Raw genomic sequence first — 16482 nt, forward strand, 5'->3', positions numbered from 1 at the left:
TGTCGCACTTTGAATGACAATTGTGCGGTCATGCAACAATGTACATTTTTATCATATTATTTAATTACCACTGTTTTTTTTTTTTCTTCTTTTTGCTAAATAAATGAAAAGGGGTCGAACATTTTGAAAAAAACACAGTAATCTTTCTTCATACATTTAGGCCAAAACATATTCTGCCTCATTTCTTTGCAGAAAATAACCCAAATCAGTGTATATTATTTAGTCTGTAGAAAAGTTATAGAGTCTACAAACTATGGTGTTTGTGTATATATATATATATATATATTGTGAGGGGATTAGCTCGGTGGCGGGTGTGGTCGGATGACCCCTTGGGGGGGGTTCGTTACATAGGGAGATAGCCGAGAAGTGGTTGAAAACAACAGTGTAAGGTTTTATTCTTGCAATTTTCGTCACACAAGTGCAAGCTTCAAAAACATCAAAATAAAATAAAACACAAAATAAATCCTTGCCACTGTGGGCGGCTACCTTCTCACACACAGGAACCTACCTAGGGAGTCTGTCCCCAACCTACTGTTGGGCAGACTTTGCTGATCCTACAGCAGACACTCAATAGTCCATGTTTTTTCTCTTCACACAACAAATGTCCATTGGTTTCTTTTCACATAGAAACAATCCAAGACCTCACCTTGAGTAGTCTTCACACTTTTTACCCTCCTCGGCCCACATCGCTCCAGGAGGTCTTCCCCTCCCATGCTCACACAGCTTCAGGGGGCACCCATCTGACTGTCCTCCTCTACCCACACGGCGTCAGGAGGCAGCAATCAATAGACTTCCTCTGGACAAATTATAGAAGCCTTAACTTCCTCATTCTGAACAGCTGAAGGCCTTTCAACTTCCTTAAGCCGTCCTGGCTACCTTTTCAGCCGACACCCTATAGTAATTGGTGAACTGTCTAAACCAAGCAGACATGTATCTCCTGTCTGTGACAACATCCACAGATTTACCTGACTTCCTGTCACAATATATATATATATATATATATATATATATATATATTAAAATCGATCAGTCCTGATGTACTGATTGCCTATTTAATTTCTTAAGACCCAAAAAGGCCAGGACAGTACAAATACCCCCCAAATAACCTTTATGGAAAGTAGACAGTGTGAGGTATTTAGTAAGAGACATGGCATGTTTTTTTAAGTTTAAATTGTTTGGTAAATGAAGAAAAGAAAATAGTTTTCACATTTTTAAAAAATATTTTTACATACCGTCACTAGTGCAACACAGCATCATCATATACATATACAGAAACACTGACTGGTGACAGTATGTAAAAAAATAAAAATAAAATAAAAATCTTTTTTTTAATTTTTCAAAAATATTTCTGACCAGAGCAATACAGCGTTACCATAGTAACACTGTACCACTCTGGGGAGTTGATCAGGATTATTATTATTTTTTTTTTGCATACTATGATTGCTTATAGTAGTGCAATTCACTGCTATAATCACATATTTTTACTGAATTACAGTGTGTAGACACTGTGTATTATTGTGATTAGCTGTGATTGGCCACAGCTAATCACATGGTACAAATAGGCTGTGATTGGTCTTGTCTACCATGTGAGCACTGTGACCAATCACTGCTAGCAACACAATTGTATACAATGAATGACATGAAAGGAAACTATTAATTGTTTACAACTGTCATGTGGTCTGCTGTGATTGGTCACAGCGATCACGTTACTGGCACCAGGCCAGTAGACTGGCATCAGGCCGGTCTGTTCTCAGAAAGATGTAATTTGATGTCCTCCCAGAACAATAGGGTTCCCGCTCATCCATCATTTTACAGTAATGAGGGCAGGAAGCAGTTAAAAAAAAAATGTTTACTTCCACCCTGGACCGGAAGTGACATCATGATGTAAAGGCCATAGAGACGTCTAGTCTTTTATCGCCTCTGTGACCAGCCAGCTGCACCGTCGGATCATTTCTCATGCAATGCCAGTGAAATTGGTAAACCTGAAAAACACTGGCGAGCCACTCGGAATGCTTTCAAGAGAAAGCCGGCCGGCGGCTGAAAAAAACCAATGCCAAGGTTATGGCTAATAGCTTCAGCCATAAACCCTGTAAACCACTAGCAACCCGCACATTTTTGTAAATATTTTACTACATCTTTTCATGTGACAACACTGAAGAAATTACACTTTGTTACAATGTAAAGTAGTGAGTGTACAGCTTGTATAACAGTGTAAATTTGCTGCCCCCTCAAAATAACTCAACACACAGCCAATAATGTCTAAACCGCTGGCAACAAAAGTGAGTACACCCTTAAGTGAAAATGTCCAAATTGGGCCCAATTAGCCATTTTTCCACCCCAGTGTCAAGTGACTCAATAGTGTTACATGGTCTCAGGTTTGAATGGGGAGCAGGTGTATTAAATTTGGTGTTATCACTCTCACTCTCTCATACTGGTCACTGGAAGTTCAACATGGCACCTCATGGCAAAGAACTCTCTGAGGATCTAAAAAAAGAATTGTTGCTCTACATAAAGATGGCCTAGGCTATAAGAAGATTGCCAATACCCTGAAACTGAGCTGCAGCACGGTGGCCAAGACCATACAGCTGTTTAACAGGGCAGGTTCCACTCAGAACAGGCCTCACCATGGTCGACCAAAGAAGTTGAGTGCTGCCAGCATTTCTGCAGAGGTTGAAGGGGTGGGGGGTCAGCCTTTCAGTGCTCAGACCATACACCGCACATTGCATCAAATTGGTCTGCATGGCTGTCATCCCAGAATGAAGCCTCTTCTAAAGATGATGCACGAGAAAGCCTGCAAACAGTTTGCTGTAGACTAAGGACATGGATTACTGGAACCATACCCTGTGGTCTGATGAGACCAAGATGAACTTATTTGGTCCAGATGGTGTCAAGCATGTGTGGCGGCAACCAGGTGATGTGTACAAAGACAGGTGTGTCTTGCCTACAGTCAAGCATGGTGATGGGAGTGTCATGGTCTGGGGCTGCATGAGTACTGCCAGCACTGGGGAGCTACTGTTCATTGAGGGAACCATAAATGCCAACATGTACTGAGACATACAGAAGCAGAGCATGATCCTCTCCCTTCGGAGACTGGGCCACAGGGCAGTATTCCAACATGATAATGGCCCCAAACACACCTCCAAGACAACCATTGCCTTGCTAAAGAAGCTGAGGGTAAAGGTGATGGAATGGCCAAGCATGTCTCCAGACCCAAACCCTACTGAACATCTGAGGGGCATCCTCGAAAGGAAGGTTGAGGAGTGCAAGGTCTCAGACATCCACCAGCTCCCTGATGTCATCATGGAGGAGTGGAAGAGGACTCCAGTGGCAACCTGTGAAGCTCTGGTGAACTCTATGCCCAAGAGAGTTAAGGCAGTGCTGGAAAATAATGGTGGCCACACAAAATATTGACACTTTGGGCCCAATTTGGACATTTTATCTTAGGGGTGTACTCACTTTTGCTGCCAGCATTATAGACATTAATAGCTGTGTATTAAGAGGGGACAGCAAATTTACACTGTTATACAAGCTGTACACTCACTACTTTACATTGTAGCAGTAAAGTGTCATTTCCTCAGTGTTGTCACATTAAAAGATATAATAAAATATTTACAAAAATGTGAGGGGTGTACTCACTTTTGTGAGATACTGTATATGTATTTCTGTTGGCAAGTGATTTTTGTGGAGGAACTCAAGTGGCCTGCACAGAGCCCTGACCTACTGAATACCTTTGCCATAAATTGGATTGCTGATTGTGAGCCTCGTTTTCTCATCAAATATTAGCACTTGACCTCGCAAATGCAAGTGAATTAGAGCAATTTTCCACAGATACTCTCCAAAATCTTGTGGAAAGCCTTCTTTGGAGAGCTGAGTTTGTTATATCATCAAAGGGGTACAAAATCCATGTTAATGCCCTTTAGAACTGGATGACCAGCAAGCTTATATAAGTTAGATTGATAGTCAGGTGTACACAAGCCTTTGACTATAAACTGAAAGTGAAAAGAAAAAACTTTATAAAGGAGGCCACACCTCTGAAACACATCAGCATAGCAACCCTACATGCTGATTTAGCACTCCCATCTCATCCACCTTCCTTTGTGCTGCTGTCTTCCAAATTGATGTGCAGCATCAGCTGGTCCGGGCGCATTCGCAGTTCATCATGCACGCCACAGTGTCGGATTAGCAGCCTGTGAGCTGTCATCTGGCCTCAGGGTGGCTGGATAACCCTTGGTGCATCTTACAGTGATAATCCAGGAGATGGGAACACTTTGAACCACATGCCTGTTTAAAAGGCTTACAAATGTGAGTGCAACTTGTGAGAGTTTTAACTGTGTGTTTTAATAAACAGTATTACTCTAGGACAGATGGGCGCTCTCTTTTTCTTTCCTTATACTCAATAATTTGTTACCTTTTGTGTAAAACCATACTAGCCATAGCTTAACCACTGAAACTGTCCTGTTTTCAATATATTGCCAGTCGCTCTTGCAATCGAATTCTCCAGATAAACGAAAGCAAAAGGCGGTACCCAAAATGGACATCAGATGGATGTCTGAGAGCGGGATAGTGGATGTCTTCCTTTTACTGGGACCTACCCCTCAAAATGTTTTTAACCAGTATGCACAGTTAACAGGTGATTACTTATGGATTACATTTCTATTTACTCACCTGCTCTGTCCTGTATGGTTGTAATAGAGCTTTGTAATGACAGGTACCCAGATACTTCCTCCACTCTTCTCACTTGGTTATCATCAGTGTCGCTGGAATTATGAAGATGAGGCAGATGTTGAAGCTGTGGATTCGGGGTTTGATGAGCACAACATTCCCTATGATGTTATCTGGTTGGATATTGAGCACACTGATGGAAAGAGGTATTTTACCTGGGACCCTGACAGCTTTCCTGACCCTGTAAAGATGCAAGAGAAACTGCGGGAGAAAAGGCGAAAGGTACAAATATATGTGTACTAGTATATGGCAAGTAAAGGAATAGAGTATTTTGCAAGGCAACTCTTATAAGCCTTCCTGTCATATAAATCGTATGTAGCACCAGAGAAGCAGCGTAATTTGCTTTATAGAAATACATACATATATCTTATGTAGCTCCAGAGAAGCAGCGGGGTTTATAAGAGAAGCAGTGTGGTTTATAGAATTAAGTACAGATCTGTGCATAGCAATAGGACAATAGGAGATGGTGAGTGACGTATTTGTTATATTCTCCGTGTTGTGAGAGACACAGGACTCTGGTCTGGAACAACGTTAAAGTTAAGCCTCGTACACACGCGTCGAAAATCAGTCGGGAATTTTCGTCCGACGACCGATCTGCCGATTTTCGGCTTGTTAGTATGATGCTTCCGACAACCGACTCCGACTTTTCGGCCGAAAAAATTCTGGTGTGCAGGCTATAAAATTTTTGTCCGCCGTCAAAACACGGCCACTTTTTCGTGCTGTCAGTACAGATTTCGACAGGGAAAAATCTTATGAGCAAGACTGGGCATGCTCAGAGAAGAAAGGACACAAAGAAAGCAAACCAACACATGAACTCACTTCTGAAGTAGATTTTTGTTGGGCGAGAAAATTCGTGTGCAGTCTAGGCACATAATAACCAACAAAACACCACTCTGGACAAAAGACGGACGATCGGTCGGCCCGATAATCGTTGCGTGTGTTCTAGGCTTAACAGTACATGTGAAACCCTTCAGGTATAACAGCATTCATCCTGGTGTTTCTATAGTCACTCTTTGCTGACTAAATTTCTATACTGTCATGCATTTTAAACAAAGTAAAATTGAAGCTGAATTTCAGGCATGTTTTGTTTTTTTTGTTGTTTAAAGTTACATTGGTTACAGGTTGGACTAAGGTAGGTATGCATATTCCATACCTGTCCAGTCCCTGTGAAAATGGAGAATTACTGTAGTAGCTGCCACTACTACAGTGATCCCCAATGTCTTTTTTGCTCCCAAGATGAGCGGCTGCCCTGCTGCATATTAACCACAAGTTTTCACTCACTTGCAACGGTTGCCAATCAGAAAATGACTTGTATTTTTCTCAACGAATGCAAAGCAATTGTAATTGAATGAGGTTTAGGGTGGGAAGGTGACATCACAAATTCCACCTCATCCTAACAGAGAATGCTGTGCATTATTTGAGAGCAATGCAAGGCGTTCTGTAAATGGCACCTGTGCTGAGCAAGCAACATCTTTTGGTTACTATGCAGCAGGGCAGCTACTCGGCATCTGATGTGGAAGATAGCAAGGATCACTGTAGTAGTAGTGTTTTTTACAATAATTCTCCACTTCCACAGGGATCAGCCAGGAATGGATTATGTATGCTTACAATGGTCCAAGCTGGACCAATGTACCTATACAAAAAACATACCTGGAATTCAGCTTTAGGCCAGTAAATTCCTAGGGTTGATTTACTAAAACTGTTTAGTGCAAAATCTGGTGCAGCTCTGCACAGAAACCAATCGGCTTCCAGGTTTTTTGTCAAAGCTTAATTCAACAAGCTGAAGTAAGAAGTTGATTGGCTACCATGCACAGCTGCACCAGATTTTGCACTCTCCCGCATTAGTAAATCAATCCCATTGAGCTGTTTATTTTTAGTGCATACTCCAATGGGTCTGTAGAATCGCATCTCATACAGATAGGGCTCTATCTCCTACTGTAGATTTGTGTGCCTTTATTTGTTCATGCCATAAAGCATTACAGTATTGTACTTGTAATGTATTAGAATTATGTGCATTACCCAATCTGAATCTTGTATTTCTAACGCTCTGCAGTGTAATGGGAGATGAAGGCACTTAAATCATGAATAGATACAGTAATTAAAAATGAATTGGATTCAAAAAGGTGCAAGTACCTCATTCTCTTAGTCTCAGCATAATGGATAACAGCTTAGGTGAATACTGTACGATATACGTTTTATTTTCACCAAGAGTTTCTTTTTCAGGAAAGGCATTTGTAGGTCCATCCCCTTCTTCTTGGTCCAAGCTGTACTCGTACACAAGGGTCTGTTTGGACCAAGAAGAAGAAAATAGACCTTCAAAAGCCTGCCCTGAAAAATTAACTTGGTGCAAATAAAAAAGTGTCACCTACAGTGCTCAGTGGGAGTGATCAATAACAGCTTGAATTCTAAAGGCAGCAAGTTTTAGGTGTTGGAACTAAGTGACCAGATCACAGTATGCATGTTAGACTTTCAAAAAATCTTACTAACATTTAAAAAAAACAGGTCACCACTATTCTAATATCAGAAACATTATATTTAGTCCTAGCTCTGATTTATCTTCCGCTTACAGTCCCCTGACATAATGTCTCTCTTGTTCTCAGCTGGTTGTGATCTCTGACCCGCACATTAAAGTTGATCCAAACTACACTCTGTATGCGGAGGCCAAAGAAAGAGGCTACTTTGTTAAAGACCGAGAAATCCAGAATTTTGAAGGCTCCTGCTGGCCAGGTTAGAAGTATATACTTCATGTGAAGTGCTATGTATAAAGAAAGTATGAAAAATCTAGACTGTCTCAGTTTTATAGCCTGCATTGACATTGATTGTAGGTCCATTGGTAAGTTCAAGAACAGCCATAGAAATACTAAGGATTAGCAATATTGTCTTTACATTCCTGTTAGTGTAACCTGGGAAAAGACTCTCCTGCACAAAGTCTAAGACTAACTACTATAAGACATTACCATGAAAAGATTTTTTTATCCAGCAGAATTTTTAAATCAATGATATATTATGCAGTCTAAGAATGTGCAGGCTTGTTCAATAGACTTTCCCTACGGTACATGCATATACCGGTAACTATAATTTCAAGTTATGTGCCCGGTTGCAGCATCTCTTATAATGATTGAATGAGGATCAGGATGTGTAGGAATTTCCTAGAGGGCAATAAAGAGAAATCCAACCATCAGAAAAACTGCTTATTGCACACACATTTCCAAGTGTGTTGTGGCAAAATTTCTCTATTTCTAGAAAAAAAAAAAAAATGCAATATGTATTTCATTTACTATCAATCTGCTGGTTGTGGTTTCAAGGTGATGCATATCAGACAGGCAGATATCAGACAGTGCATATCAGATGCATATCAGACAGGCAGATCCTGATGAGACATTTGCCATCTAATAGCCAAACTAGGTGCAATGTTTTGTGAAAAGTGACTTGTCATTCCTCAAATTTACTGTACTAAGATCCTGTTACATATAATTTTTGATTGATTTTTGAAAACCACAATACATCCCCATTGCTCTTTTCATTGCTTTGTTCAATACGCCAGGGAATAAAATAAAAAGGTGCTGCTTTAACCCATATGTTTAACCATTAGTTTTCTTTTTTGTGCTTTACTAAAGAGATGGCTGTTGGAATCTGATTGATTGCTGCAGGTAGCCCTTCAATTATTCTGTAAGCTTAATTGTACAAAATGTGATACATGGTGCCTTTGGTCTTTCTGGTAATTGTATTTGTTGTGTAATTTGACTTATGTTGTAAGTAGGTGTGCAGATAGTCTTGCAATGTCTTGCCTGTCCTCATATATGTGATCTGCAAAAACCTAAAATCTACTACAACTTTTCTATCCAACTTTTTTATATAGAATACATATAAACCCTAACTGAAAGACATTTATGGGTTGGTTTAATAAAGGCAAATAGACTTCACAATGCATGTTCATTTGCATCATGCATCAGTTGCTGATTTCCATCATCCAAACATTCGCAAGCAAAAATTATGTTTTGTTTTTTTTTTTTTGTTTTTTTAATTTCTTGCATCTGATTGGGTATTCTTTACAAACTGAAGCTTCACCACATTCAATAAGCTCTGGGGAAAATGAGTGCACAGTCTATTTGACTTAAGTAAATTTTGCTGAAGCAATGTGTATTAGAAACAGTTGCCATTTTTTTTAAATCAGATACATTTTATTGACATTTTAAAACTGCTCACAAAAAAGAAACCATCATTTTTTTCTTCCACAAACTAGGGATAGACCGATTATCGGCAATGCCGATATATCAGGGGCCGATATGCACTTTCCCCGATATATCGGTATCGCCCCCGGAACTGGCCGATATTGCTGATATTTTTGTGACGTCATTCTGCCTTCTTAGGCCGCCTCCCTCTCCTTTGGGACTAGTCTCGCGGGAGTGTATGACAGCCATACACCCACCCACAGCAGCCCGGTGCCAGCCAATCACCCACACGCACTGTACCAGCCAGTCAGCCAGAGGCACTGTACCAGCGAGTCAGCCAGCCACCCTCAGGCCCTGTACCAGCCAGCCACCCTCAGGCCCTGTACCAGCCAGCCACCCACAGGCCCTGTACCAGCCAGCCACAGGCCCTTTACCAGCCATCCACCCACAGGCACTGTACCAGCCAGCCGCCCACAGCCCCTGTGCCAGCCACCCACCTACCACAGGGTGCCAACCAGAAAGCCATCCACCACAGGGTGCCAGACAGCCAGCCATTAAACATTAAACAAAAATTAACATGTTCAGTACCAGATTTGTGTCAAAAATTGTCCTTACTTTTTGATACTTTAAATGTACAAAATATCGGCCCATATTGGCCGATACTGATACGTTGTGACCAAAATATTGGTATCGGCCCTGAAAAAAACATATCGGTCTATCCCTACCACAAACCAATCCCCCCGTACAATCTCCCCAACAGTGGGGTTACAGGTACAGAAAAAAAATATATATAGATACTAACATATGCTAGTAGAACTTCATAATATAGCTAATTTATAAAGCACAGAGATATACAGTACATTTTCTGCAATCATTTTACAGCAGAATGTCAGTTACCACAGCAATAGAATAGCAATACATACAAAATATCAGATATCGGCCTTATGGCACCTAGGCAGCCAGTAGAAGATATATCACCCAGCCATTCCCACAATGTAACGTCCAACTATTCTATCATGTACTGTAATAGATGCAGTAGCTGCTATTTCTGGAGTGTTGAGACCAGTTGCTATTTTTAGATATAAAATAGGATATATGTTTTCCCATAATTTCTAAACTACTACTGCCTATTTTCAACCTCTTCCTATCTACATGCATGCACTCCAGCTATGACTGCATTGGATACCATATACAGTGCCTTGAAAAAGTATTCATACCCCTTGAAATGTTCCACATTTTGTCATTTTACAACCAAAAATGTACCGTATATACTCGAGTAAAAGCCAACCCGAGTATAAGCCGAGGCCCCTACTTTTACCACAAAAAGATGGGAAAAATGATTGACTCGAGTATAAGCCTAGGGTGAGAATGCAGGGTGGCGGGCATGGTACAGGAGAATGCAGGGTGGCAGGCATGGTACAGGAGAATGCAGGGTGGCTGGCATGGTACAGGAGAATGCAGGGTGACAGGCATGGTACAGGAGAATGCAGGGTGGCAGGCATGGTACAGGAGAATGCAGGTTGGAAGGCATGGTACAGGAGAATGCAGGGTGGCTGGCATGGTACAGGAGAATGCAGGGTGGCTGGCATGGTACAGGAGAATGCAGGGTGGCTGGCATGGTACAGGAGAATGCAGTGTGGCTGGCATGGTACAGGAGAATGCAGTGTGGCTGGCATGGTACAGGAAAATTCAGGGTGGCAAGCATGGTACAGGAGAATGCAGTGTGGCTGGCATGTACAGGAGAATTCAGGGTGGCAAGCATGGTGCAAGAGGATGCGGGGTTGCGGCATACTAGTGCGGCTGTGTTTCAGTTACCTGTTCCAGAGGCGCCTCCATTTTAAAAATGGCGCCGCCCGGCGCCGACACGTCATTGCGCACGCGCCGCCGCAGCTCGGGAAAGCTGGTATACGTTCGGCTATTCCCGGCCTGTCCCGAGCGGTGGCAGCGCATGCGCGGTGACATGTATACGCCGGGCGCGGCCATTTTTAAATCTTAAACACGTCGGAGCGGCCTGGAACTTTTTTTTTTGTTGACTCGAGTATAAGCCGAGGGGGACGTTTTCAGCACAAACAAATGTGCTGAAAAACTCGGCTTATACTCGAGTATATACGGTAAATGTATTTTATTGGGATTTTATGTGATAGACCAGCACAATATAGCACATAATTGTGAAGTGAAAGAAAAATGATAAATGATTTAAATTTTTTTTTACAGATAAATGTTTGAAAAGTATGGCATGCATTTGTATTCAGCCCCCTTTACTTTGATACCCCTAACTAAATTCTAGTAGAACCAGTTGCCTTCAGAAGTCATCTTATTAGTAAATAGAGTCCACCTGTGTGTAATTTAATCTCAGTATAAATAGAGCTGTTCTGTGAAGCCCCCAGAGTTTTGTTAGAGAACCTTAGGGAACAAACAGCACCAAAAGGGCCAAGGAACACACCAGACAGGCCAATATAAAGTTGTGGAGAAGTTTAAAGCAGAGTTAGGTTATAAAAAAAATATTCCAAGCTTTGAACATCTCACGAAGCACCTTTCAATCCATCAATGGAAAGATGAAAATGAAAAAATGGAAAGAGTATGGCACAACTGCAAACCTACCAAGACATGGCTGTCCACATATACTGACAGGCGGGGCAAGAAGAGCATTAATCAGAGAAGCAGGCAATAGGCCTGTGGTAACTCTGGAGGAGCTGTCGAGACCCATAGCTCAGGTGAGAGAATCTGTCCATTGGACAACTATTAGTTATTCACTCCAAAAATCTGGCCTTTTTGGAAGAGTGTCAAGAGAAAAGCCATTGTTGAAAGAAAGCCATAAGAAGTCCCATTTGCATTTTGTAAGAAGCCATGTGGGGACACATCAAACATGTGGAAGAAGGTGCTCCGGTCAGATGAGACCAAAATTGAACTTTTTGGCCTAAAAGCAAAATGCTATGTGTAAAACGAAAACTGCAAATCACCCTGAACACACCATCCCCACCATGAAACATGGTGGTGGCAGCATCATGTTGTAGGAATGCTTTTCTTAAGCAGGGACAGGGAAGTTGGTCGGAGTTGATGAAAAGGTGGATGGAGCCAAATACAGGGCATTCTTGGAAGAAAACCTGTTAGAGTCTGCAAAAGACTTGAGACTGGGGTGGAGGTTCCCCTCCCAGCAGGACAACGACCCTGAACATACAGCCAGAGCTACAATGGAATGGTTTAGAAAAGATCAAAGCATATTCAGGTGATAGAATGGCCCAGTCAAAGTCCAAACCTAAATCCTATTGAGAATCTGTGGCAAGACTTGAAATTTGCTGTTCACAGATGCTCTCCATCCCATCTGATAGAGCTTGAGAAATGGGCAAACATTTCACTCTCTAGATGTGCAAAGCTGGTAGAGACAAACTAGGGATGCACTGATTCGATATTCGGATCGGATATCGGCGCCGATATGGCCATTTTAGATGGATCGGGGGATCGGTAACATTGACCGATCCACTGGCCGAACCGGTTTTTGCTTGGTAATGGCTCAGTCATCCCTTACTAGGTGCAGTATACTTCCTGTATAGGACCGGCTCACAGGCGGAGTGATATCAGATGCACTCCGCCTGTGAATGGAGGAACCGTACACATGAAGCAGCGGCTTTGTTCTGTACTGCAGCCGCATGCTTTGTGTGTAGCTCCGGATCGGTTCCGGTATCGGTATTGACGATTTCACAACGCCAGATATCGGTATTGGTATCGGGTCCAAAAAAGTCGGATTGGTGCATCCCTAAGACAAACATAAAAAGACTTGCAGCTGTAATTACAGTGAAAGATGGTTCTACGAAGCATTGACTCATGGGGGCTGAATACAAATGAATGCCACACTTTTCAGATATTTATTTCTAAATAATTTTGAAAACCATTTATCATTTTCCTTCCACTTTACAATTATGTGCCACTTTGTGTTGGTCTATCATATAAAACCCCAATAAAATACATTTAGGTTTTTGGTTGTAACATGACATGAGGGCATGAATACTTTTTCAAGGCACTGTAAATACCCATGCTGTAATGACAAATGGCTGCATGGCATTTTGTTTCTTCCTACGTATAGTATATATTAACAACAACTGCTTCAGGTTGGCTCAGAAAAAAAAAAAAAAACAGACCTTCACAATGTGCATATTTAGGCTCCTCTCCAGTCTTGACAACATCAAAATGAAAACAAAAAAGTAGATCACACACTGGGGTTGATTTACTAAAGGCAAACAGGCTGCTTACTTTGCAAGCAAATTTCCATTTGTTTAGGGAATATGGTGAAAAAAAAAGTAAAAAAACACAATTGGATGATGGAAGTCAGCATATTACAATATGATTTGTGTCGCAATTGTATACGCTATATTGTTTTTTCTTTATTTGCAATTTTTTTCCCCCCATAAAACTGGAGTTACCCTTTAAATTCACTGCTTAATGAATTAGATATACAGTACCACCTACCTTAACACTTATTGTGAGATGAGCTTAACACATACATTGCAAGATACATTTTTATACCCCCTAATCTGTTCAGGATATAAAACCAATACAATCATTACTAAATACATACATTTTTTCTGGAATTGAAGGCTAGAACTATCTAAGCCTAAAACTGCTCCCACCCCCCTTCTAACACCTACTAACCACCCAGTAAAGATAAGGTGCACATACTTGCCTTTTCTCAGAGCTCACCAGTCTGGTCATGTGGTCTCCCCAGCAGCCAGCTTCAGGGAAGAGGAGAGAGTGCCGACAGCAGATGGAATGCATGAAGGATGACATCACCCTAAAACTTACTATGGTACATCCGTTGTCAGCCGTCCCTCCCCTACACTGAGGCCTGCTGCTGGGAGCCGATCACGTGATTGGACCAGATCACCCTAAGAATAGGTGAGTATATGGATTTTCCTTCTACAGGGTAGTTGGTAGAGGTGTTAGAAGATGGGGTGGGAACCATTTTAAGTATGTTTAGTTCTAGCCTAGAAGTCTACTTTAATAATACTTTTGCACCGATCTCACCTCTATAGAAATAAATTGCTAGCACCACAATTATATAAATCATCCAGGTAATGTGCATATAATAATGTGCTCTGCTATTGCTAAAGTGTGCATCTTCAGTCATGTAAAACCTAAGTTGTAGTAACATAAAACAAAAATGCCAGCAAATACAGTGCCTTGCGAAAGTATTCGGCCCCCTTGAACTTTGCGACCTTTTGCCACATTTCAGGCTTCAAACATGAAGATATAAAACTGTAATTTTTTTGTGAAGAATCAACAAGTGGGACACAATCATGAAGTGGAACGAAATTTATTGGATATTTCATACTTTGTTAACAAATAAAAAACTGAAAAATTGGGCGTGCAAAATTATTCAGCCTCTTTACTTTCAGTGCAGCAAACTCTCTCCAGAAGTTCAGTGAGGATCTCTGAATGATCCAATGTTGATCTAAATGACTAATGATGATAAATAGAATCCACCTGTGTGTAATCAAGTCTCCGTATAAATGCACCTGCACTGTGATAGTCTCAGAGGTCCGTTTAATGCGCAGAGAGCATCATGAAGAACAAGGAACACACCAGGCAGGTCCGAGATACTGTTGTGGAGAAGTTTAAAGCCGGATTTGGATACAAAAAGATTTCCCAAGCTTTAAACATCCCAAGGAGCACTGTGCAAGCGATAATATTGAAATGGAAGGAGTATCAGACCACTGCAAATCTATGAAGACCTGGCCGTCCCTCTAAACTTTCAGCTCATACAAGGAGAAGACTGATCAGAGATGCAGCCAAGAGGCCCATGATCACTCTGGATGAACTGCAGAGATCTACAGCTGAGGTGGGAGACTCTGTCCATAGGACAACAATCAGTCGTATACTGCACAAATCTGGCCTTTATGGAAGAGTGGCAAGAAGAAAGCCATTTCTTAAAGATATCCATAAAAAGTGTTGTTTAAATTTTGCCACAAGCCACCTGGGAGACACACCAAACATGTGGAAGAAGGTGCTCTGGTCAGATGAAACCAAAATCGAACTTTTTGGCAACAATGCAAAACATTATGTTTGGCGAAAAAGCAACACAGCTCATCACCCTGAACACACCATCCCCACTGTCAAACATGGTGGTGGCAGCATCATGGTTTGGGCCTGCTTTTCTTCATCAGGGACAGGGAAGATGGTTAAAATTGATGGGAAGATGGATGGAGCCAAATACAGGACCATTCTGGAAGAAAACCTGTTGGAGTCTGCAAAAGACCTGAGACTGGGACGGAGATTTGTCTTCCAACAAGACAATGATCCAAAACATAAAGCAAAATCTACAATGGAATGGTTCACAAATAAACATATCCAGATGTTAGAATGGCCAAGTCAAAGTCCAGACCTGAATCCAATCGAGAATCTGTGGAAAGAACTGAAAACTGCTGTTCACAAACGCTCTCCATCCAACCTCACTGAGCTCGAGCTGTTTTGAAAGGAGAAATGGGCAAAAATTTCAGTCTCTTGATGTGCAAAACTGATAGAGACATACCCCAAGCGACTTACAGCTGTAATCGCAGCAAAAGGTGGCGCAACAAAGTATTAACTTAAGGGGGTTGAATCATTTTGCCCAATTTTTCAGTTTTTTATTTGTTAAAAAAGTTTGAAATATCCAATAAATTTTGTTCCACTTCACAATTGCGTCCCACTTGTTGTTGATTCTTCACAAAAAAATTACAGTTTTATATCTTTATGTTTGATGCCTGAAATGTGGCAAAAGGTAGAAAAGTTCAAGGGGGGCGAATACTTTTGCACGGCACTGTACAAGATGTAACTAAATCATCAATACAATAAATATCAATATTAAATAATATAAAATAAATAAGTGAAACAAATGAATGAATACATATGCTGCGTTTAATCAATTAATAATGCAAAGGTGTAAATATCAAAATATTCTCATTCTTCTGTGAGAAGACATTATGGAAAGGGAAGATTGGAGATGATTAACATCCTGCAGGAGCTGTTCCCAGCTTGAAGGGAAGATGCTGTAATAAGGCCTTATATCATTTTAAAGTGGTTGTAAAGGCTGAAGTTTTTTTTTTACCTTCATGCATTCTATGCTGAAGGTAAAAACCTTCCATTTGCTGCTCCCCTCACAACCTTCCTAAAACTCACCTAATCCCCTCTCGATCCAGTGATGTGCACAGGAGGTCCCTCTCTCTTCATTGGCTGAGACATTGTCAATCACACCCAGTGAGCCAATGAGGAGAGAGCAAGGGGCAGGGTTGAGCTGTGGCTCTTTGTGTATTATGGACGCATAGATCAGAACTCGGGAGCGAGCATGCACCAGTGCCTCATAGTAAGCGGCTTGCTATTGGGGGCACTGGTCAAGGGGAAGGAGCCAGAATCCCTGGCATGGGACCCGGGAAAAGGTATGAAAATAATACTGTAAATTAAGAATGCTTTCAGAATTAGAAGTGTTAATTATTATTATGACCACCTTTTGCATTCAAAACAGCATCAATTCTTCTAGGTACATTTGCACACAGTTTTTTTTGTCATTAACTCTTTATTGGGTTTTAGGCAAGATACAAACAAACCGCCCTAGGCAGAT

General features: G+C 41.3%; 1 protein-coding gene across 3 annotated transcripts in view; it reads left to right on the forward strand.

The window, feature by feature from the left end:
- GANC (glucosidase alpha, neutral C) overlaps nucleotides 1–16482 on the forward strand; it is a 183876-nt gene that overhangs the window by 58325 nt on the left and 109069 nt on the right. For 2 of the 3 annotated variants that reach the window (XM_082242918.1, XM_082242919.1), the window contains exons 11-13: nucleotides 4477–4630; nucleotides 4709–4944; nucleotides 7323–7449. In XM_082242918.1, coding sequence (XP_082099044.1) covers nucleotides 4477–4630; nucleotides 4709–4944; nucleotides 7323–7449 — 517 coding nt within the window. The remainder of the gene's footprint in view (nucleotides 1–4476; nucleotides 4631–4708; nucleotides 4945–7322; nucleotides 7450–16482) is intronic. The other variant, XM_082242920.1, reaches the window with a different exon arrangement.

Source organism: Pelophylax lessonae (assembly GCF_965119305.1).
Source record: "Pelophylax lessonae genome assembly, chromosome: 13".
Taxonomy (NCBI): Eukaryota; Metazoa; Chordata; class Amphibia; order Anura; family Ranidae; genus Pelophylax; species Pelophylax lessonae.